This window comes from Blastocystis hominis (genome assembly GCF_000151665.1).
Source record: "Blastocystis hominis, Singapore isolate B (sub-type 7) whole genome shotgun sequence assembly, scaffold_4".
NCBI classification, from domain to species: domain Eukaryota; class Bigyra; order Opalinata; family Blastocystidae; genus Blastocystis; species Blastocystis hominis.
In genome coordinates, this window is record NW_013171849.1 from 707,026 (window position 1) to 727,632 (window position 20,607).

Genomic DNA, 20,607 nt, shown 5'->3' on the forward strand with positions numbered 1-20,607 from the left:
TGAGAGAGGGAAAGAGAAGAGTACCGAGCATGTTGTCGAGAAGGGTCCAGCGGGTTGTCACCTGGATGGAGTTTTTGTTGAAGCTGTCCAGCATTTTGAAGAGAATATCAGTCTTCGCCGCTTTGAGCTGCAGTTTCGCAGCCTCGGTGAGCAGTTTGGACTCGTGGAATGAAGGAAAACAAACAGGGAGTTGTGAGTAATGCAGATCAAAACAAATCAAGTCGACTTGATTTGATTTGATCTGATTCATTCAATTCATTCAATTCATTCATTTCATTCATTCATTCATTCATTCATTCATTTCAATCATTTCATTCATTCATTCATTTCAATCATTCATTCAATTCATTCAATTTATTCAATTTATTCAATTCATTCATTTCATTCATTTCATTCATTTCAATCATTCATTCAATTCATTCAATTCATTCAATTCATTCAATTTATTCAATTTATTCAATTCATTCAATTCATTCATTCATTCATTTCAATCATTCATTTCAATCATTCATTCAATTCATTCATTCAATTCATTCATTCATTCAATCATTTCATTCATAGGATATGAGAGCGTTTCGATCGTATTCAGACATATCTTCCCAACCATCAAAATACATTTTGAGACTGTCCGAGAACTTCAGAAGTCCTTCGTAGTCTACATAGCACGCTTTGCACCGATCCATACTCGGATTCTGAGAGCCGTGATCTGTTGGATCCCAATTGTCCAGCAGACGAAGACTTAACTGAGTCAGACCATCTCCGTTTTGAACTACACCTCGCCTTCCATTAAACAAAACTACTCCCAGGAAGGTCCAGAGGAGGAATTGACCATAAAGCCTGCGGATCGGACCATGTGTTACTTCCTCCTTCCCAACGCGTCGGACTGACTGCAGGCTCTTGATGGAAGATCCGAGTCTGGAAGCTAGGATCTTCGATGGGAGGGACAGGGATGGGGTCGACAGGAAGAACAGGCTTCGGAGAAACGGATTCCGCGTGCATAGACTGTTCCATCATTGCTTGTTGCCGTAACTTGTTTTGGCGAACTTTATAAACTTTGCAATGTACATGTGGAGGAGGCTTCGTGCAGTTACATACACAGCAGCAGATACCCAAACAGCGCGGACATTTAAAACATGGATCATCTGCTTGCGCTGTGATATGGAACTTGCGGTTGAGCTGCTGAAGACAAAATATCCGGTTGCAAAGCGAACATTTTACTCTTCCAAGCCGTTGGCCGCATTGGACCTTACCGCACAGATGGCAAGTCTGCGAACCTTCTTTTGCTTCATCTTTATCCATCTTTGAACACACTTGGGTTTAAAAAGTACAGAAAAACAAATAGGTCTTTAGATTCTCGGAGGTGAGACTAAATTCAACACGAGAAACAATACTTGATCTGTAATCTACCGGAAAGGGGATTTATGATAAACGTAGAAACAAAGGTGGTATCGTTTAGTGGTTCTTGATTATCATGCCAATCTCATTGTTACAAAACAAACATTTCAAAATACGCAAACAGCAAAACTAAAGCACGCTTTGAATGAACAAATCTTCCTTCGACTCATCGTCAGGATCAATCGGCATGGTCTGGTGGAACTTTTCGAAATCAATCACCGCCTCTCCATTCTCTGCGACCGTCACGCACGAAAACATCCGATTGACCACAATATCTTCCGCAGCATAGCTAAAGCGTGCCTGGAGTGTGGAGCTGGTAACGGACTCGGTTCCCTCGACAAGCACGACGATTTCCAAGTCTCTTCGCCGAATTGTGTCCAGAATGAGCTGGCCCGTGACTACACTTCACTCCTCTGCTCGACCGGTACGCTCGGGTGTGGGCTTGACGGAGATGTGCTGGGACTCGGCAGTCCATTTCTCGGGGCGAAGACTCTTTCGGAACTGCACGATCATGCTGCCTGCGCTGTCGTTCTCCAAGGCATCCGAGCCGTTCGAAGGGTTCGAAGGGTTCGAAGGGTTCGAAGGGTTCGACTCTTTTGACTCGTTGGGTTCATTGGACTCTTTGGACTCTTTGGGTTCGTTGGGCTCTTTGGGTTCGTTGGGTTCGTTGGAGGATTTTGAGGGGCTGGAAGAAGTTTCGTTCGATTCGCTGGATGGGTTCGGCACGTTCGAAGGGATCGAATTCCCCGAGATCCCCGACGCCATCGACGCCATCGACGCCATGGAGGCTCTCGCCCGCTCCTCGTTGCGCCTCGCGATGGCCTCCAGCTCCACATCCGCGCGATGTTCGTGCTGCAGATGCGCGTTCACCCTACCTCGCAGCCCTCCTTCGCCTCTACGTCGACTTCGACGCGAACACCTCGCTGCAGAACGAGCACGGCCACACCTTCTCCAGCTCGCTCAGCGACGGAAGCACCTACGACTCGCCCCCTCTCCGCATCCTCACGGGCGTCTCCTCGATGTGCGACGACGTGAAGCAGCGGGAAATCCGCACGCTCGACGGGTCTTCCGACGACGCGGTCATCTGCCGGCCCGCCGGCTCGAAGTCGGGGAACAGAGGGGACAGCGCGTCGATGGGGTGGCACTAGGTGAGAGATCCCCGCGGGGAATACCACGAGCGCGGGGAGCATGAGAACGAGCGATCCGTTGTTCTGGGAAGAAGGGTGCTGCGAGTCAAGAAGGAAGAGAGAGAGAGAACGGTGAGGTGCATGCGGGTCATTTGGAAGGGAACGCCGCTCGCGTCGTTGACGGTTTTCTGTACGGAGTAGCAGGAAATGCGGCTCTCGACGAGCTGGTGCTTGCGGAGCTCGCAGACCTGGAAGATTAGGCACCATTGGCCGTGGATTCGCTTGATGATGGCTTGGTTGGAGAAGATGAGGGAACGAGAGCGAGTCTGAGAGAGAGAGAAAGAGGGAAAGAGAGGAGTACGATGGCACGGGAGAGACGTGTGTAAACGATGCCGATGCAGAAGGAATTCATCAAAATCGCTTGCATCATTTCTCCATACAGAAGAAAGAAGGCTAAGGTGTGGTCTCCTGGAGGTGAGCTAAGAGAGGAAAACGGACCGAAATTGATATCTGAAACGGAGTAGCCCACGGTGGTGATGGTTTCCAGACTAATGATCATGGCTGCGACAAAGGTCGTGATATCGACGAATCCATGGTCTCGGAAAAGATAAAATAATACTGCCCAAAATAATGTCGATATTAAATACTGAAAGTCACACCGGAGCCAAAAAACACATACAAGAAGTAGAATAAGTAAAATGATCTTGGGTGTGGCTAAAGAAGCGATAGTGTGAAACCAATCCTCGATGTAAATGTACGAACTATTCTCCCCAACACGAACAATGTTAAAACGTCCTAAAAACTGATTCTCTGTATCTCTTACAAACCCGTTGATCTTCCCATCAGGTCATCACGGTCAATAAATCGGAATGGCTTCTCGTCAGCAAATATGATTTTCTCCTCAGTAGAACCAGTTACAATGGCTGACTGACCAATACTCATTCAAAAACTAGCAGTATGCGAATCAAAATACAAAAACCTGATTTCAACAAACAACAACTAACTAAACTACTTCGAAAGTCCCATCTCTTCTTCTAATGATTGTTGGTTAGATACAGGCACCGTTTCCGAATAACGCAACGTTTGATCCAAATAGCTGTTCGAATCAATCATTTCATCTCCGCTCGTCGAGATTTTCTCTTCCTCCTTCGATACAGATGCGCTAATCATGAGAAAAATCCTAAAAATCCACTTGGCGGGAACGGGATAAGGCTCGGTTGTCAAAGAAGATTTTTTGGTTTCTGAAGTTTGGTGAGTCTTTGCGTTATGCGAGCTCTGAATCAAAAGAGTACCGGTTCATTTATCACTTCCTTTGAAGCTCCTGTAGACCGCTCGATCGAATCAACGCTCTGGGAAACACGATCTGCCATGCTATCTTCTATCACTAATCAAATTGTGTCTAATCAAACCATTCATCACATCCTCGAAGAAATCAGCGAGGCTTTCTGTCAAAACGGAAGGATCCAAATTTACCGCCTTTTTTTGCTTCTCGATCCAACCATCGATCGAGGGCGAGACATCCTATATTAACACAAAGAAATTACGCGTTTGTACATCACAGTCGCTTCCGCTCTCGAGTTCTAAGTATTTGGAAGCAAATTGAACTCTGTTCTCTCTAGAGTGGATAATTTTGTGTGGATTGTTTGTGTCGTCGTGATAATAAAAGTAATGTGGAGTTTCAAAGGTGCGTCGCTTGAAAAACCGGACATGATCTGTGAGTTGTTTGGTATCCTTTTTCTTTGCTGCTTTTTCTAAGAAGTCTTCATACGAAGCATTCTAAGCCTAACTTCCGCTATTTTCAACCACCTCCACGAGATGAGCAATGCTGTTCCGTCCGATCTCCATGCTCTCCGCCGTTTCCTACACACTTCACCCCCACTCCCTCGAATACTCGCATCATCTCCTGCAAACAGTGCAATTTAATCTGATAGAAGGGGATGGTGATCACCATCATCAATTCCTTGATGCCGTACTTTTGGTACAAGCAGCTCTCCAAACACCAGAAATCAAACCCTTTCGGCTCACGACTCACGATTTCCTCGCATCGCTGGCGAATCTCGGCGAGGGAATAGAGCCAGCTGGCCTTCTGATCCGCGAAGTTGCACACCACGATGATGGTCGTGTTCAAACCGAGATTGTGGATTTGATCCTCGAAATCGGTAAATAAGTCCTCCTATACGTGAATACACAATAAGTTAAAATTACAGAGCGCGGATTCGCTACAAAGATGAAACAGGTACATTGCTTGAGCAGCTTCTCAACTTCCTCCTTTTCTGTCACTGAGGCGTTCTTTACTCGAGTTTCCTTATCATCACCATAGGTTTCTACATCGAACACGGTTTTACCAAAGATACCTTCCAAATTTTCAGAATCTTTTTGTAGTTTGCAATGCAGCAAATCGAAATCCAGTTTCGTTAGATCGACCTAGAATCGTACAGAACGCTTATCTATACTAGAGATCTCTCACCCGTGAATGGATTTGTCCACATAACACGCGTAGAGACAATAACATCCGGTCTCTTCGGGGGAATTTCATTTCCTTCTGCTTGGATATAGCGGAATAGTGAACTTTTTCCAGCGTTCTTTGAACCGCCAATAATCAAACCAACTATCCATAATTCACGTTTACTACCAGTACTGTGGTATGTACTGCTAATTGTATACTTGGGGCCATCTTTTGCGTTTCCGTCGCTAAAGGTAGATAGAGATCGGTTTAATGTACTAAAGTCAATTCCCATTACAAACAAAATATGGTAAGTAATGCCCAACTTTATTTTGTTATCTTTGGTAAATCCTGAGATAATTGAAGAATTAGATAGGATCGAACACGAAGTGGTACGTTGAACTTTTTCAAGGAAAACACGTAAATGCTTTTTTGACGGATCGATCATTGTACAACATGCATTCTAGAATCTAAATATGTTTATGTAATAGAACAAAGAGAGGATAGAAGAACCAATTGCGGTATTCTGTATGTTTGGAATATAAATATGATATTCATTCATCACAGAAAAGGGTTTACTATCATATAGAATAGATATGAAGAAACGAGTCCCACAACTGCAATTAGGAAGAACACAGAAACATTAACAGCAACACTTTTGACACACCCTTCGAAGAGTAGCATTCTGCACACTGGCATACTTGTATTCATTCATTTTCCTATTTATGAGCCTGTCACTTCTTGCTAAAAGACTCCTTGTGAGCACTCCGAAAAGATTGTCGCCTTTGTTTTTCTCTCGTTCCTTCGCTCGTTTAGAATGTGCTGGCGCTGCCATGGAACGCAAGGAAATGGGTATTATCTACGTTATTTTCTAACGTTTAGAAGTGGGAACTAGTGAAAAGAACTGAGTTGTAGGAACAAGGAGTGGAAAAGGAAAAGTTCAATGTAGATAATATCCTCCATGTGTTCTTGGTGCCAAACGGAGATAAGAAAGAGAACGCCTACATTCTCTGTGATAGAGAAGAGGTTGATGGTATTCATAACGCAGCCAACTTACCGTCAGGAGCTCTTATCGACCCCGGAACGAACGAGTACAAGCTGATCCGCGCTCTCGAAGACTACCGTGTGAACATCACGAAAGTCTTCATCACGCATGCTCACGAAGGTCATGTGAAATGCATTCAAGAGCTTCTGCACGACATCGGAGATCTCACGATCTACCTCAATGAAGCAGATCGTCCGCTCTTCGATTCCATCGTAGCGAAAGGCCTGACCGCAGAAGACGAAGTACTTGTTTTGCTCGTTTTTGAACTCTTCCAGATGCAAATCAAATACTTGAAGCACATGGATGAAGTGGCCGTGGGAAGCCATAAGGGAAAAGTGTACCATACGCCGGGACACACGCCAGGCTCGCTGTGCTATCACTTCGGGAACTTTTTGTTCACTGGAGACACGCTGATGTGCAACAAAGTGGGCGAGACGACTGCTGAGGGATCGGAGTAGGCAGTGCAAAGGTGAATGAATTGGTGTAGCTTGGAATTGATGAAGAAGTCGATTAAGGAGCTGATTCTGCCGCTGCGGAAGGAAACGATGATTCTGCCTGGACATGGACCGTTCAGCAGTGTGGGAACCGAGGCTCTGTTCAATCCTGTGGTGGGAAAGAAGGGAAATCAGTGAATTGTTTGTTCGGATAAGCAACAATGGGGTGAATGGAATGGATGATCGTTAAGCGATAAAATAGAATAGGGTGGGATAAAATTGGATTGGATAAGAAACATTTCATACAGTGACATATGCAACACCAAAATCACTGCAATGTCTATACTTTCAATCTCATTTCCATTCATTCGCAATTCCAAAATCCTTTTCCCTCTTATGCAATCCTTCATTTCCCTTCAATTCACCCTCTGATTCATTCACCGCCTTCCTCGCTTCCTCTTTTGTTTCGAACAAACACACCAAAACGACTCCACATCCATCTCCTTCACCTTCTCTCCTCTACAACTCGTGGTAAACAACTCGCGTCGAATCTCCGGCGTGATCTGATGATGGAAATGCTTCTTCAGCACCGGCTTCAGCATCTCCTTCTGCTCGCTCGTCAGCTCCGTCTTGTATCTCTGCACGAACGTCAGCAGCGACTACATCGCCAGTCCCCCCCGCTTTCTACCTGCTGCCACAGCACCGGCAGCTCGCGATCATCCGAATCAAACATGCGGAAATAGTCCACCAACGCGTCGATCACCACGTACGGCAGCGAATACTTCTTATTCAGCAGCACCATCATAAACAGAGACACCGCTCCGGAATACCTTCCATTCAAGCCACTCCAAAAATCGACGGCAACTGAGTCAACTTCAGCAGCGCCGCCGCCGAATGCGCCATCGGAATCGACACCTTCGCCACCACCGAGCTCACGATGATCGCCTCCTTCAGCGTGCACTCTCCCTACAGCCCATCCCTCGCCGCGCGCAGCGCTACCTCGCAGAGCGGGAGCAGAATGCCCTTGAAGAACGCGGCGGGCTTGTACATCGCCTTCTTCAGCGACTGGTAGTAATGGTAGTTCAGCTTCCTGCTGCTCATTCCCTCGCGCTGCGTCTACTTGTACTGCTGGATATTGTCGAGAACCGCGGGGAGGAGCACCGAGGAGTAGAAACGCTGCGCCAGCTTGGCGTTCAGGTTGGAGGCGAAGATGCGCGTGGCGGCAAACATCGCCTGCGGCGACCAGTTCTGCGGCTCTGTGATCCAGAGGATCTAGAGGGTGAGAGGAGAAGGGAGAGGGGACTTCCTCCCAGTTGGAGAGAGAAGGAATGATTTTGAAGGCTTTGGGAAGCTTGCCGGCTCGATAACTAGATGACAACGAGATGATGGGAGTACAAGTGGAGAATCTTCCCAACCGACGTGTAGACTTTGATTACCTTCTCGTCGAGCTGGGAGGTGGGCGTTGGGTTCAGCTGCGCCTCCTTGGCGTAGATCTTTTGCAGGATTAGGTCGGCGAGGTTCTGCTTTTCGCGATTGTCGGGGGCGAAAAACATATTCAGGGCTTTCTAATGCGGAAAATCGGCAGATTATAGAGTACATCATCTTCCTCTTCGATGTGGTAATCCTTGATGAATTCCTCCACCTCTCCCTCATCAGAACTTAAATCGTCCATATCGTCCTCATCTTCGGCAGTAGGAACCTTGAAATGGAAGTCCTGCTCCGTGTTTGCCTCCTGGTCCATATCATCCTCCTTAATTTCCATCTGGTTGTTATTCGATCCATTTCATGCACGTACCTGCTGATCGTGAGCAATGTTCAGAATCTTTCGAGACAGGTCGGAAGGAATATAGCTTTCGTCCTTCGGTTTCTCCTCTTTACGAGTCTTCACTTCTTTGTAGGTCTTGTTGTCTTCATCAATCTATCCGTTAGCAAAATTCAAAACGAGGCACCTCCTTTCCCAGAGGTTGATGATGAGCATGTCTTCTTCGCTTGTGTTCTTTAGGCATTACAAATCAAACAAAGAATGATGGTTGCTTAAAGAGATTATGAAGGTGTTTACCCTGTTATCGCAAAAAATGAGTGGTTGTGGTGCAGAGAAATAGAAGGTCAATAAAAATAAAGGGTACGAGTGCAAAACAGAGAACAACATCGAAAACAACCATTTTTTAACAAATAGTACATAAAACAAATATTACTATGATTGCCTTCAACTACTGAGGGGTATTACTAGGTGGAGTTGGATTCTGCGCCGCGGCGGTCCGCTTCAATGTTTCCTCTATCATATTGTTAATAGAATTATAGACATCAAAGAATTTGATAGAGCAGCGATCAATGCACGAAGCCTCATCAATACTCAGGTCGGGAGTGGAAAAATTCTTTACACATGCATTGAAGCACGTAACAGACATCCTATCCTTGAGATAACCAACTAAGGTATTACCGTGTAGTATAGTCATGAATCACCTGGGATCGAATCAAGGGATCATCTTGATAATGTTTTCCCAAAAAAGTGTATTCGTTCATTTGCAAATCAGATTGTTTAGAACAAACGCAACGTTAACCGCTATTCCACTTCTTTGCATTCTCTATTTGTCGTTCTCTCCTCTGTGACCGCGTTTTCCCATTCTTCCGATTCATCTCGATCGTCTATCACTCACTCCTCCCCAAATTTCCCACCGTTTTCATCAAATCATTGTAGGAAATCCCCTGCTCTATCAGCGACTTTTTCGTTACCTCTCGATACATCTCTCTCTTCTCCATCTCATACTCTGCTATTTTTTCCATCGTTATCAGTCGCCGACTCAGCAGCAGCGTCAATTTATCCTCACTATTCGCTACAACACGCAAGCAAGGATGCAATGGGATCGAATTCACATCCACACTACATCACATGATTCAATGCACCGCTACGAACTCAATGTGGGGAATAGATAAGCTAAACGACCTCCAAGGGTCAACAAGCGCGCTGCAGTGTCTAAAAGATCGATGATGACGTCATCCGGATCATAAACCACGGTGTTTCCACTGTGTGAATCCGCGGGAATTTCCATATCTGTGGCGGAAGAGCGTGTTTTTCGAGCTCCTGCCCGAATTCCATAGGGAGGGTCGCATAGAATTCCATCGAAGAGAGGGATCGAGCGGAGCAGCAGGTTCGAGAGATCCATTCGCACAAGTTCTGGAGGTTTCATTTGATATTGGTCGAAGTTGCCGCGGATCGATCCCACTTGCTTGCCCTTTTTTTCTCCCCTCAAAACGCGCTTATCGATATCGCTTCCTATGCAGAACGCACCGTGAGCCGATGCCGCAACGAGAAGGGATCCGGTGCCAACAAAACAATCCCAAACGAGAGATCCGTTTTGTGTGAGAATTTGATTGGACATGAGAGAAGCGAGTTCGGCACATGTGGAAGTGGGGCCGATGTAGTGCCGTTTTTTGAGGTTGAAACGATCGTTGGTGTTTCGTTGGCCATCGGCGATGAAGGTTCCGAAATAGATGTGTTTGATTGTTTTCTCGGGTTTGTTGTGATGCAAAACACACGAAAAGGTGTTCGAAGGGGCGCGGAGGACCACTGGACCCTCGAAGGGAAGATACGGCTCAAACTGAAGGCGATATTGTTCTTGTTGCTCCGGAGTCAATGTGGCGTTAAAAGAAACAATGTCTAGTTTCCAACTCGCTGAAGGCTATGAGTAAAATGGAATAGAAAAGGAGGAGGAACAGCAAAATATGGATTTGTAAACTCTGTTGGAAGATTTGAAAGAGACGAAAAGAGCTCTTCCCACGAATCACCCTCGCACCACAATTTGTATACTGATTTTATGAGAACTGCTCGAGAACAGATCTATACCTTATTTGTAAAATTGAGAATGTGCTTTTTTTACGCACTCGTCATCAGGGAAGGAAGCAATCAGAAATGGAGATTCCTCCGTTAGTTGAGAACTAGCGATAAGTCGAAAAATAATACAGAATACGGATTATACACTCCTTCCTTCGAATAACCAAATAACGTTAAAAGAGAGTCGAGTTCAGGTAGTCGGAAGTCATGGTAAGTATTTGAGAAATAAATCAAATACGATTGACGGAAAACCATAGAGAAAATGCATGTAAAAAATAATAGAATGATCGGGTTTTCATTTGATTTTTAATTCTTGTTTTTCAACAATGGACAATCCATTTAATTCGAAGGTACCACCCACAGATCAAGTAAATTGAAAATGGACTGTTTACCCCATAGGCTGTGTATTCGGAGGACATGGCTGTAAATCCATCAACGATGGGTATAACTGCAGAAATCATTTGAGTCGTTAGGTAGCAGCAATCCCCAACAAGTCGTTTTAGATTCTAACTCTTCAGTATGTGGTTTTCAGTGTTTGTGAAGGTTAGAATGTAATAAACCCTTCTTCACAACCCGTAATCATTGTACAGCCTGGATCACGCGTTGTATTGCCCTCTCATCTGATTGTATGTGGTGTGTTCTCCGATTTGAATGAAGAATGAAAATATGGATAATGTGATAACTACCGAAATAAATGAATCATACGGAGCGATTCCTTCGGGAACGATTGCCATGCCTTATCAAGGAAGTGATATTCCACTGCGTGACACAAACCGATCGCTTATGGAAACCAAGATATCACACCCTGTGAGTTCAGGTGGCAAAGGCAGTTTCATCAACACCCTGGTCGGCCGAATCGCTCAGTTAATGCGTACTTCTCTATTATCTTTCCTTCCATTAACAATTAGGAGAAGAAAAGCGCCCGCTCTCTCTCGACGAGATCATCAATCACACCGCTCCCGTGTTTTCGGAGCTCCGCAAGGCGGACGGAACGCGGTACAAAGGCAACACGCTGAAAGCGATCAACGGCGCGCTGAGCTCGACGGGGATCTTCATGAAGCTGGAAGTAAGGTTCGAAGAGCGAAGGAATCAATCGCAGAACGGACGATGGATCGTAAACGACTCGCGGTTGGAGATCTACGAGCAGCGAATTCAGAAGAAGATGGACTCCAAGGGGAAGAAAAAGCGGAATTGTATGGGATTTTTTTGGAGGGGAGGGAATGAAACGCAGATCCGCCGCCCATCGAAGAGGAAAAAACCGCGAAGCGGAAGTTTCTGACAAAGAAAAAGGACCGCAGACAGCGGATTATCAACGTTCTCGCGGGATTAAGCGACGTGTACAAGACGCAGCCGATGGAGCGCCGCGCGGCGTACTTCAGCAATCCCTTCGTGGTAAAATAGGGGGTATTTTGGTCAATGGAAGGGCATCACGGGGCTGGAAGACAAGGAAATGCTGAAGCAGAAGATGGGGGAAGAGCGATTTACGCTGTGCATGCAGTTGTATGCGTACTTCGAAGACATGTTCAAGCTGGCGTCCGGGGATTTGAAGTTCGATATGCAGCATGTAATCAACTCGGGGAACGAGTTTGATAATAAACGACTGGTGTATTTGCGGCTGGATATAAACGATCTGCGCCAGCGAATCTCCACGCTGGAGAAAATCATTGGAGAACGAGCCAATTTGCAGTTGTGTGTTGTTTGTTGTTGAAGAATCGAAATGGAAGGGAGAGGCGATAATCGATAGAAAGGAGTCGAGAGAGGGAATAACCAGGAGAACGAGGCATGATAAAAAGCATTATCATCATCAGAGACACTTCCACACTTGCTAATCAACCAACAACTCGCCTCTCATTATTACTATTTTTATTCTCTCTTCCCCTCTCTCGTTTCCAACAAACACACACACGTCAACACACCAATTATTATGATTGTAGTAACAATAATGATAACACCAACAATTATAATAATTATTTCCGATCACTGAGGGGAGGTCGATTCTTCCCTCGACAGAAAGGAATCACTGACAGATCCGAATAGTTGTATCTCAACTCTCGCAGGAAATGTCGATACACGTCTTTCATTGGGAACTTATGCGTTCTCTTCATCTCCACGAAAAAGTCCTTCTTAAACTTCGATCTACGCTCAACCCTCGTTCCAATCCCCACGATGGATGCGGGATATCATACCCAAACGCGTCCGTTATCACCCAAAACATATACCCACGATACCGCAAATGCTCCAGCCACTCCACCTTATTGAACGCATAGTTCGCGAATCGCTCGTCAAACCGCGGCATCCCGGGAACCTTCTTCACCACCACATACCTAGCTCTCACTCCCCTCCTCCACTACTCGCACGGCTCCTGCGTCTCTCCAAAGAAACAAATCAACGGAGTCAGCGGCACCGTGTAGTTCGACTGGTACCACTCCTTGAAGTAATAATCGTGCAGTCGCTGCCCCGGACGGAACGTCTCGCACCTTCCCTGCTGCTTGCACGCCACCAATTCTTCCTTCGTGTCCGGCAGACTCGATTTATAGCTGGATGTGAAGCGGCCTCTGCGCGTACTAGTTGATGCACTCTTGGAACGTTCGACAGCGATGCCGACGCATCTGGAACACGGGGACGATCCCTGCGTTCTTCGGATCCTGAAAGAATTCCAGCGGGAGATGCATGATCGCGTCGTAACTCCCGACTAGAGATAAGGAATCCCCGCAGAACGCACAGGAGGGCCAGACGTCCATGTCAGTCAGCCAAAAGTGGGTGGTCTTGACATTGTCGATGGCGCGGTTGCGGAGCGTGTTGATGGGGAAGTAGAAGGGATCTGTTTGAATCACGTAGTCCACGATAATGTTCGGGCGGAGATTCGATTCGGCCTTCAGCGAGAGGAAGTACGATTCGTTCTCTTTCGGGAAGTAGTACACGATGGACATCGGGCTACAGGTGATTGGGGCGGTAAAAACCGAACCCGCGCCAGCGGCGAGAAACTTCCAGCATGAAGCCCCAGCGAGTAATGCTAGGGAGAAGGAGGGAGCCAATGTGTACGTGCCCTGGGAACAGAAGGTCACGTCGTATTCCACGTCGGGGGCGTCAGTGGAGTGAAAAACAGGATCAAAATCGGTTGGTCGATAGGCTGGGTGTGAGATTGGGGAGAAGAAGAGCAGAGTACGGTTTCGATGTCTAATACGTCGTTCATAACGAGGCATGGGGGGCCGCTTGATGGTTTGGGAGGTTTTGAACAGAGAAGAATAGGCACTCTCTTTCTGAGTATTCTCTGACTTACTTTGGATAGGTGCCCGGTTTCCATTTCGAATTCTCGGCTTATAGTTTACAGTGTCCAGATTCTATAGAAATGTAAGAAAACGAACCAGGCAGTGCACCACGTTTTACGTACAACAGAACCAGAACCAAAGCCGGTCCGAACTATAGATAGTTTCCAGTCGTCGGGTTCGGACAAAGAAGTCTACAAAAAAAAACTCAAGCATTCCAAACAGCTAAGTAAAATGGCTTTCTGCCGTTGAGAGACCCTTCATTGTCTGATTTGAACCACAGCCTAATCATTACGCTCTCCCCCATAAACAACTCAACAACGACAAAACACACAATAAACAGCGTTACGCCCAAAATGTACTGTACAGAGGCCATTTTATGAGCAAAAAACAATTTGAAGGAGGAGTGAGTTTGGTACCCAATCACTCAAAAAACACATTATTAATTAATACACCCTATCGCACACATATATTTGGAATTCATTTATATGAGCCTTTTGCAGGCTGTCAAAAATTGGATGAAGACAAAGTCAACATCACGGGGTCTTGGATTTAGTTTTCAACCAGCAATAACTGCACATCGGCTTAGCCTCATTTGTCACAGTAATGCCCCAAGCGCAAGGACAGCCGAAAAACACATATACCAGGACAAACCCCAAAGTCGAAATATTATGATTATGGGTTTGAGGGTTGTTTGTTTTCTTCTCATTCGTACTGTAAGATAGCATGGAGCATTCACAGATCAACGTTCTCTTGGATGCAATCTTCGCCTTTATTCGTGCGAGTATAGAAAGAATCGTCTTGTACGTCTTTTTCTTTTTCTTCACTTTAGTTCCCTAATCCTGTTCTACGCTGTTTTCAAAACGGCCACCTCGATCGAGGATGATAAAGAAGTAAGAAAGTGGTCAAAGTACTGGATCTTCTACGGGATTGCCTCTTTTTTCTGCAACCTATTGAATGCTGGGGACCTTCCTATGATTATTGTGTGCGGCATTCTCCTGTTTAAGTTCAATGTGCCTCTCTTCCTCGGTAGTTGACTTTTAGGACTATTTGATCCTCCATTTCCTTTACGACAATATTCTATACAAAATTATGTATTATTCGAGGGGATATCTGGAAGCGGTGATCGGTGAGGTTGCCTTCCAGTTGTTCCGCCTTATCGAGCTGGTCCATTGGCCAATCCTCTGCACGTTTAACCTTTCGAATGGTTTCTACAGTTGTATAGTTTCACTTGCAGAGACCATCAAGTCTTGCAACGATTCTCTTGACCGTGTTTCGAAGCTAATCACGATGAACGACAAGGCTCTCTGGAAGAACGATGCGAACGATGTATCGCGATGGTAGCATGTCTCTCACCCCCAGATCAAGAGCAAATTGGTGACGCGACCCTTGAAGGGCGATACTTCCCACTCCACCGAGGTTGCAGATCGCGACGCTTGTTACGAACGACTCTGCCAGACGTATAACCCTCACGTCGATTCTGGTTGGGTTTCCTAATCGTCACACACATTGTACCCTCTTCTTGTCATTCATTCATTCATTCATTCAACTATGTTGTTGTTGTTGTTGTTGTTGTTGTTGGTATGATCGACCAATTATTATTGCTTTATCGTTGCTTGTTTGTTTGATTACTCTCAAACAACCCAATTACGGATACTCAGTGACACTACTTATTGCTTCATGTAGTACTTGGCGAAGAGCTTGTTCAGCTGCTCCAAGAAAAGGAAAGTGAAGATGGTGTGGGGTCCGATACGAAGGAAGTAAGGCGTGAATCCCTTCCACAGAGCAAAAACTCCCTCGTTCTTCATCAGCACCTTCAGACAGTCGAACGCTCCCGCGTATTCACCGGGCTTGGCCATCTGCAGTCGGGTCTTCACAATATCCACGGGCAGAGACACGAAACTGCAGAACAGACCGGAGGTCAGAGACGACGCGACGTACAGACCGAAACCGTCGGTCTTGAACAAGTGCCATTTCTCATAGTACAGCTCCTTGGCCTGCGCGTAGCCTCCCAGCTGCGCAGGGTTCAACACCACGGCACGCACCACGGTGGCCGAAGTACCCTTCCACAAAGTCTTCAAGCCCTCTTCCTTGACGATGCGGTAGATGGCCTGGAAGCAGTTGGTGTAGCCACGGCGCTGCTCGGGGGGCAGACGGTTATCGGCACTGCAACGGATCAGAGAAACCTCTGCGGGATTTCCCACGACAGCACCGCAGGCACCTCCGATCATACCGCAAGCCATCTTCTGGAGGAAGTTGGGGTTTTCTCCATTGTTGCGGGCACGCACCCAGTTCATGCAGTTGGTAAACACTCCAAGACGAGTGGTAGTGTACGTGATCTGACGAAGAACGCCCGAAGTGTAACTTGCACATCAGCGAAACACAAATAGACTTACCCCTTGTACAGCTTAAAGAAACCCTCCTGCTTGGTGATCTTCACGAGAGCATCGAAGCTGCTGCTGTACAGCTTCTCCGACGTACCTTCACCACTACAGGTCACTCGGCATTTCAGCCAAATACCTAAGCTGCATACGGGTCTTCACCAGATCCATAGGCTGCACGCAAGTAGTAGCCAGCACACCGGCAGTACCACCGAGAACATAGTTAGCCTTCAAATTAGGTGTAAAACACAATATCTCACCCACTGCGGGAACGACTTAGTGTCCACCATACCTTTCCAGAGTCAATGAAAAATCAAATGGGGACTGGTCTCTATTATTAATGGAATTCGGGGTGACGACATGCACATTTGCAACGATTTTTAACAAACATACGATGCACGCAGATTATACTTTTGTAAAGAGTGTTGCATGTTTTGGAGAAGCTGGTCTTCGCTGTAGTAATAGTACTTGAAGCGAGACTCGCCCTGGACCGCCGTAACCTTCGTGAGAACTTCGCCACGAGGCGAAACGAAAAAGAGGCGTGGCACATAGGAACCATCTGGACGTCAAGCAAATGAACTACTCTAACCTCCGTTGTACGCTTCATCGTGGAGATTCTCTCCACTGTTGCAGCGAATCATGACAAAAGACTTTGAGAGGTCCTGAATCTTGGTGCTAGTTGCGAAAATGGCGTTCAAATTCCTGCATGCAGGGCATGAGGGGCGCTGGATAAGCACAATTCCGGGCTTTCCGTCCCTCTTTATTTCACTCATTCCTTCGTCAAAGGTTTTCCAATCAATCTTCTCCGAAGCCTCCAGAGCTCCGTCGGTAGAAGCACGAGAGGTGGTGGAGGTAGCTAAGGCAACGGCCAAAATGAGAACACAAACACGAATGAACATTTCTTATGCCATTACACACCTCCATCCCTTTTCTTCGTCTTTCAAAACAAACATCAAGTGGTAGGTAGATCATCCATACACTAGACGACTTAGGCGGAAGCCTCCATAGCGGCTCTCTTCTGGTTGAGAAGGGCAGTCGCCTGCTCAGCAAGCTGCTTCTCCTTCTTATCCTCACCCTTCTTACGGTGGATCTGCTCAATCAGCACACGCTTGGTCTTGTAACGGTTACCCTTGGCCAGAGCGTAGAAGTGAGCGTACATGTGCTTGTCGATCTTGCCGGCATCACGGTACTTGCGCAGCAGTCTGCGGAGCACACGAATACGACGCATCCAGAGCAGCTTCTCGGGAATACGGGCGTTCATGGTTCCGTGACGCTTACCGTAACCAGTGTGGTTGCCGCGAGCCTTCGCCTCGTGACGAATGTTCACACGAGCACGAGAGTGCATCAGGTTGTGCTTCTTCACGATCATTCCGTTCTTGATCATGGAGCGAACGCTCTGGCGAGAGTTGGCAACAGCAATGTTGCTCACCTCGCTGGGATCCATCCACACCTTGCGCTTACCGCACTTCAGCACGGCGGCAGCGAGTCTCTTCTGAAGCTTCAAGCTGACCATTGTTGTTTTGAGGAGTTCTACCAGATAATAGGAAAAGGGTCGCGAGATAGTGGCGAGATTTAGATTTCCCAGAAAATTCTCGGTGAGCAAATATAAACAAACAAAAACATTTCGTTCCCAACAAAAACGGAGATTTCGAATGTAACCATTATTAATAACAATCATAATCTACAATTCGTTCTTCACACTGTGTAGAAAATTCACCTTTCGCGCTACTTCCTGACACTGAACGAACGATTTTTGATCATTCAACTATACATTAGCGACCACTCTCTCATTCCGCACTTCATCCGCCTTCTTCGACCAATATTGAATTTGCATTTCCAGAGCATCTCTGTACGAATTCTAGAAATCATGTCGAACCAAGAAAACCAACATTCACTCCATTTAAAGGATGAAAGAGTTTGGACACAAATCTGTACACAGTGAACAGCAGGATTAGAATGGTCTGCCACCCTGGAGATGAACAGTGCGAACAGCTTTCGACTATCATGTTTTAGAGAGAGAAGCTGGAAGAAAAATGAAATTCCGATAATCAGCACATTTTTATAAATGGTCAATCTTCTGTTTGTTTGAAAGAATGGCATCCTTTCGAAATGACGAGGATTCTATTCTGCAAGAAAACATGGAATATTCCGCTCCTATAGCAAAATCAAGTTCATCCTTTTTTGTAACGGATTGGATCGTCTGTTCATTAGTTCGAACTCTATATACGCCGGGGAAACCACGGTCCGTTAAATCGTACTACTCGTTCCATTTACCAGTTTTCTGTCGAGTATCAAGACCTTTCTCTGGAGTATCTGCGAAGAATCATACGTCTAAAGGTGGATGACGCGATCAATGACGCTGACAAGGCAAATGTTGAATATAAGTATTACGATATCCATCACGTACGAATTCTGTCCAACATGAAAAAGCCAATTAAGGAAAATCCGTTTTTAGATAGTTTTTCTGACACTGCGCTTCGCAGTATTTGCAGTAATTTGCAGTGTGTCTGATTGACCCGTAGCAACCATTCGGCAGAGGAGGAAATCTCAAGCGATTCCGTTGGTCATCTCGACATCCTCTGTTCCGTTGGACAAGCGACCTAGTGGAACCATCGACGAGCCCCATCAGAAGATCGATTCAACTGTCAACGAGTCGTCAATTGTTGGTACGGCTGTGTGGTGTGTTTTGTGAGTGGCAGGTATTCCGTTCGATAATCCTATCCCCGTGAATATCGACTCGACTTCTGCACTCCACTCGATTCCCTATGTTACGCCCTCCAGTTCGGTGCAAGCCCCTCTTCCCCTGTCAGTTTTTCCTGATTCGGAGTACGTTCCCATCCGGGCGAAGATCCAGACCAGCGAGCTCTCCTTCAATGGCACGCTGTTGCTGAACCGGGAAGATCTCTACCGCGCTCTCAACTTTCAACAGTATACGATTCAAGAGCACAACTAGATGATAAGTGGATTCTTTACTATTCTATTCTATTCAATTCTTTCATGCCTATGTTGTTTCTTTCTAACAAACAGACAAAACTCAACTAGTGAAGATTCTTACACTTCTTCTTCTCCTTAAGCAATCACGCCCAGCTCCTTTCCAACCTCAATGAACGCATCCACGCAGCGGTTCACCTGCTCCAGAGTGTGAGCTCCGCTCATCTGAGTTCGAATACGAGCCTTGCCCAGAGGCACCACAGGATAGCTGAATCCAATCACATAGATGCCCTTCTCCAGCATCTTATCGGCGAACTTGCAGGCCAGAGCCGCATCTCCCAGCATCACAGGGCAGATGGGATGGTCGTAAGCACCGGTCAGAGTGAATCCGGCAGCAGTCATGCGGTCACGGAACAGATGGGTGTTGGCCAGCACACGCTCGGGCAGAGTGGCCGACTCCATCAGCATCGAGTAGGTCTTGATGGCAGCTCCCACCAGAGAAGGAGCCAGCGTGTTCGAGAACAGGTAAGGACGAGACTTCTGACGAAGCAGAGTCACCACCTCCTTCGAAGCGCAAGTGTAACCTCCAGAAGCGCCTCCCATGGCCTTGCCCATCGTGGAGTTGATGAAATCAATACGGCCCTGCACGCCGCAGTACTCGGGAGTACCACGACCCGTCTTGCCGAAGAATCCAGCAGAGTGGGACTCATCGATCCAGACCAGAGCGTTGTACTTGTCGGCAAGGTCGCAGATCTCCTTCAGAGGAGCCACATCTCCGTCCATGGAGAACACACCGTCCGTCACAATGCAGCGGTAACGGCAATCCTGAGTCTCCTGCAAAATGCGCTCCAGGTCGACCAGGTCGCAGTGGTTGTAGCGGTAGCGCTTCGCCTTGCACAGACGAATACCGTCGATGATCGAAGCGTGGTTCAGCTGATCGGAAATCACAGCATCCTCAGCATTGAACAGAGCCTCGAAGAAACCGCCGTTGGCATCGAAGCAGCTCGAGTACAGGATGCAGTCCTCCATTCCGTGGAACTTCGCAATCAGGGCCTCCAACTGCTTATGGATATCGGTGGTTCCGCAAATGAAACGCACGGAAGCAAGACCAAATCCATGGGTATCCAGAGCCTCCTTCGCGGCCTCAATCAGCTCCTTGCTGTTAGCCAGACCAAGGTAATTGTTAGCGCAGAAGTTCAACACCTTGTCGTCACGTCCAGCGACGTTGATCTCAGCGGCCTGCTCGCTGGTGATCACACGCTCCTCCTTGAAGGTTCCAGCCTTCTTAATGTCGTCCAGCTGGGCCTGGATAGCCTCGTTGAGCTTAGCTCCGTTCGCAGTAATAGAAAGTCTTTCAGCCATGATCAACCTAGAACAAAAGGAAATAATATATGACAATGTAATCCAGAAAGGAGAAATAGGGAAACGAAATGAAACCCCTTCTTTCGGCAAGTGATTGTTCTAGAATGATTCACCTGATAGTTTGGTGCAAGAATTGGATAGCTCAAAAATAGAGAGGATTTTCTGTAAGGTTCTCGCGTTGAATTACGTGTTTGTGAGATGTTTGAACAGTAATGGGAAATATGGGTGTAACAGGATATTGCTGTTTTATTACGTAATCTTCACTTTTTCTCTTTTCTATACAATTTATGTGATTGTTTCACTACCATTCCTTGACTAATTCAATCAATGTCATATTGGTCTGTATAGAGTATCATACCCACAGTCTGTTTCTGAATTGTTTTTTTTGGTG

General features: G+C 46.5%; 12 protein-coding genes; 2 read left to right on the forward strand and 10 right to left on the reverse strand.

Moving 5' to 3' along the window:
* Positions 1 to 1,524: 1,524 nt before the first annotated feature.
* Positions 1,525 to 1,908, reverse strand: GSBLH_T00006718001 (uncharacterized protein; the record flags this gene model as incomplete). Its single annotated transcript, XM_013042636.1, has 2 exons — positions 1,525 to 1,793; positions 1,824 to 1,908. 2 exons carry the CDS (start codon positions 1,906 to 1,908, stop codon positions 1,525 to 1,527), a joined length of 354 nt encoding a protein of 117 aa, XP_012898090.1.
* Positions 1,909 to 2,261: 353 nt separating this feature from the next.
* Positions 2,262 to 2,789, reverse strand: GSBLH_T00003832001 (uncharacterized protein; the record flags this gene model as incomplete). The annotated part of the gene is made up of 3 exons (XM_013042637.1): positions 2,262 to 2,539; positions 2,568 to 2,621; positions 2,654 to 2,789. 3 exons carry the CDS (start codon positions 2,787 to 2,789, stop codon positions 2,262 to 2,264), a joined length of 468 nt encoding a protein of 155 aa, XP_012898091.1.
* Positions 2,790 to 5,456: 2,667 nt separating this feature from the next.
* Positions 5,457 to 6,642, forward strand: GSBLH_T00003833001 (uncharacterized protein; the record flags this gene model as incomplete). XM_013042638.1 has 7 exons in its annotated part: positions 5,457 to 5,493; positions 5,538 to 5,668; positions 5,696 to 5,828; positions 5,881 to 5,998; positions 6,029 to 6,252; positions 6,286 to 6,464; positions 6,498 to 6,642. Exons 3-7 carry the CDS (start codon positions 5,799 to 5,801, stop codon positions 6,640 to 6,642), a joined length of 696 nt encoding a protein of 231 aa, XP_012898092.1. The 5' UTR covers positions 5,457 to 5,493; positions 5,538 to 5,668; positions 5,696 to 5,798.
* A 239-nt stretch (positions 6,643 to 6,881) lies between these two features.
* Positions 6,882 to 8,473, reverse strand: GSBLH_T00003834001 (uncharacterized protein; the record flags this gene model as incomplete). XM_013042639.1 has 10 exons in its annotated part: positions 8,394 to 8,473; positions 8,240 to 8,362; positions 8,042 to 8,206; positions 7,840 to 8,009; positions 7,748 to 7,811; positions 7,565 to 7,716; positions 7,444 to 7,534; positions 7,304 to 7,410; positions 7,133 to 7,274; positions 6,882 to 7,103 (listed from the first exon to the last, which is right to left on the reverse strand). Exons 1-10 carry the CDS (start codon positions 8,448 to 8,450, stop codon positions 6,882 to 6,884), a joined length of 1,293 nt encoding a protein of 430 aa, XP_012898093.1. The 5' UTR covers positions 8,451 to 8,473.
* A 181-nt stretch (positions 8,474 to 8,654) lies between these two features.
* On the reverse strand, positions 8,655 to 8,967 carry GSBLH_T00006719001 (uncharacterized protein; the record flags this gene model as incomplete). The annotated part of the gene is made up of 2 exons (XM_013042640.1): positions 8,655 to 8,853; positions 8,885 to 8,967. 2 exons carry the CDS (start codon positions 8,965 to 8,967, stop codon positions 8,655 to 8,657), a joined length of 282 nt encoding a protein of 93 aa, XP_012898094.1.
* Positions 8,968 to 9,093: 126 nt separating this feature from the next.
* On the reverse strand, positions 9,094 to 10,333 carry GSBLH_T00003835001 (uncharacterized protein; the record flags this gene model as incomplete). Its single annotated transcript, XM_013042641.1, has 4 exons — positions 9,094 to 9,325; positions 9,355 to 10,124; positions 10,160 to 10,282; positions 10,325 to 10,333. 4 exons carry the CDS (start codon positions 10,331 to 10,333, stop codon positions 9,094 to 9,096), a joined length of 1,134 nt encoding a protein of 377 aa, XP_012898095.1.
* Positions 10,334 to 12,179: 1,846 nt separating this feature from the next.
* On the reverse strand, positions 12,180 to 13,918 carry GSBLH_T00003836001 (uncharacterized protein; the record flags this gene model as incomplete). XM_013042642.1 has 7 exons in its annotated part: positions 12,180 to 12,968; positions 12,999 to 13,210; positions 13,242 to 13,289; positions 13,319 to 13,406; positions 13,443 to 13,617; positions 13,668 to 13,736; positions 13,766 to 13,918. 7 exons carry the CDS (start codon positions 13,916 to 13,918, stop codon positions 12,841 to 12,843), a joined length of 873 nt encoding a protein of 290 aa, XP_012898096.1. The 3' UTR covers positions 12,180 to 12,840.
* A 350-nt stretch (positions 13,919 to 14,268) lies between these two features.
* On the forward strand, positions 14,269 to 15,039 carry GSBLH_T00003837001 (uncharacterized protein; the record flags this gene model as incomplete). Its single annotated transcript, XM_013042643.1, has 5 exons — positions 14,269 to 14,345; positions 14,375 to 14,555; positions 14,587 to 14,749; positions 14,780 to 14,871; positions 14,905 to 15,039. 5 exons carry the CDS (start codon positions 14,269 to 14,271, stop codon positions 15,037 to 15,039), a joined length of 648 nt encoding a protein of 215 aa, XP_012898097.1.
* Positions 15,040 to 15,187: 148 nt separating this feature from the next.
* GSBLH_T00003838001 (uncharacterized protein) lies at positions 15,188 to 16,226 on the reverse strand. XM_013042644.1 has 4 exons: positions 16,184 to 16,226; positions 16,063 to 16,151; positions 15,939 to 16,031; positions 15,188 to 15,906 (listed from the first exon to the last, which is right to left on the reverse strand). The coding sequence occupies exons 1-4, from the start codon at positions 16,211 to 16,213 to the stop codon at positions 15,213 to 15,215; spliced, it is 906 nt and encodes a 301-aa protein (XP_012898098.1). The 5' UTR covers positions 16,214 to 16,226; the 3' UTR covers positions 15,188 to 15,212.
* A 77-nt stretch (positions 16,227 to 16,303) lies between these two features.
* Positions 16,304 to 16,822, reverse strand: GSBLH_T00007160001 (uncharacterized protein; the record flags this gene model as incomplete). The annotated part of the gene is made up of 2 exons (XM_013042645.1): positions 16,304 to 16,482; positions 16,513 to 16,822. The coding sequence occupies 2 exons, from the start codon at positions 16,820 to 16,822 to the stop codon at positions 16,304 to 16,306; spliced, it is 489 nt and encodes a 162-aa protein (XP_012898099.1).
* A 57-nt stretch (positions 16,823 to 16,879) lies between these two features.
* Positions 16,880 to 17,601, reverse strand: GSBLH_T00003839001 (uncharacterized protein; the record flags this gene model as incomplete). XM_013042646.1 has 1 exon in its annotated part: positions 16,880 to 17,601. One exon carries the CDS (start codon positions 17,599 to 17,601, stop codon positions 16,912 to 16,914), a length of 690 nt encoding a protein of 229 aa, XP_012898100.1. The 3' UTR covers positions 16,880 to 16,911.
* Positions 17,602 to 18,953: 1,352 nt separating this feature from the next.
* GSBLH_T00003840001 (uncharacterized protein) lies at positions 18,954 to 20,216 on the reverse strand (the record flags this gene model as incomplete). XM_013042647.1 is given in 2 exon segments in its annotated part: positions 18,954 to 19,607; positions 19,626 to 20,216. 2 exon segments carry the CDS (start codon positions 20,214 to 20,216, stop codon positions 18,993 to 18,995), a joined length of 1,206 nt encoding a protein of 401 aa, XP_012898101.1. The 3' UTR covers positions 18,954 to 18,992.
* Between the last annotated feature and the right edge of the window lie 391 nt (positions 20,217 to 20,607).

Bases quoted from the DNA above. Each gene is read 5' to 3' on its own strand.
- GSBLH_T00003838001 (XM_013042644.1), bottom strand. From the start codon at position 16,213: ATGGTGGACACTAAGTCGTTCCCGCAGTGG. The intron at 16,032-16,062 runs GTATTTGGCTGA...AGTGACCTGTAG, and splicing joins AAGACCCGTATGCAGCTTAG to TGGTGAAGGTACGTCGGAGA. The intron at 15,907-15,938 runs GTAAGTCTATTT...CTGATGTGCAAG, and splicing joins TTCTTTAAGCTGTACAAGGG to TTACACTTCGGGCGTTCTTC.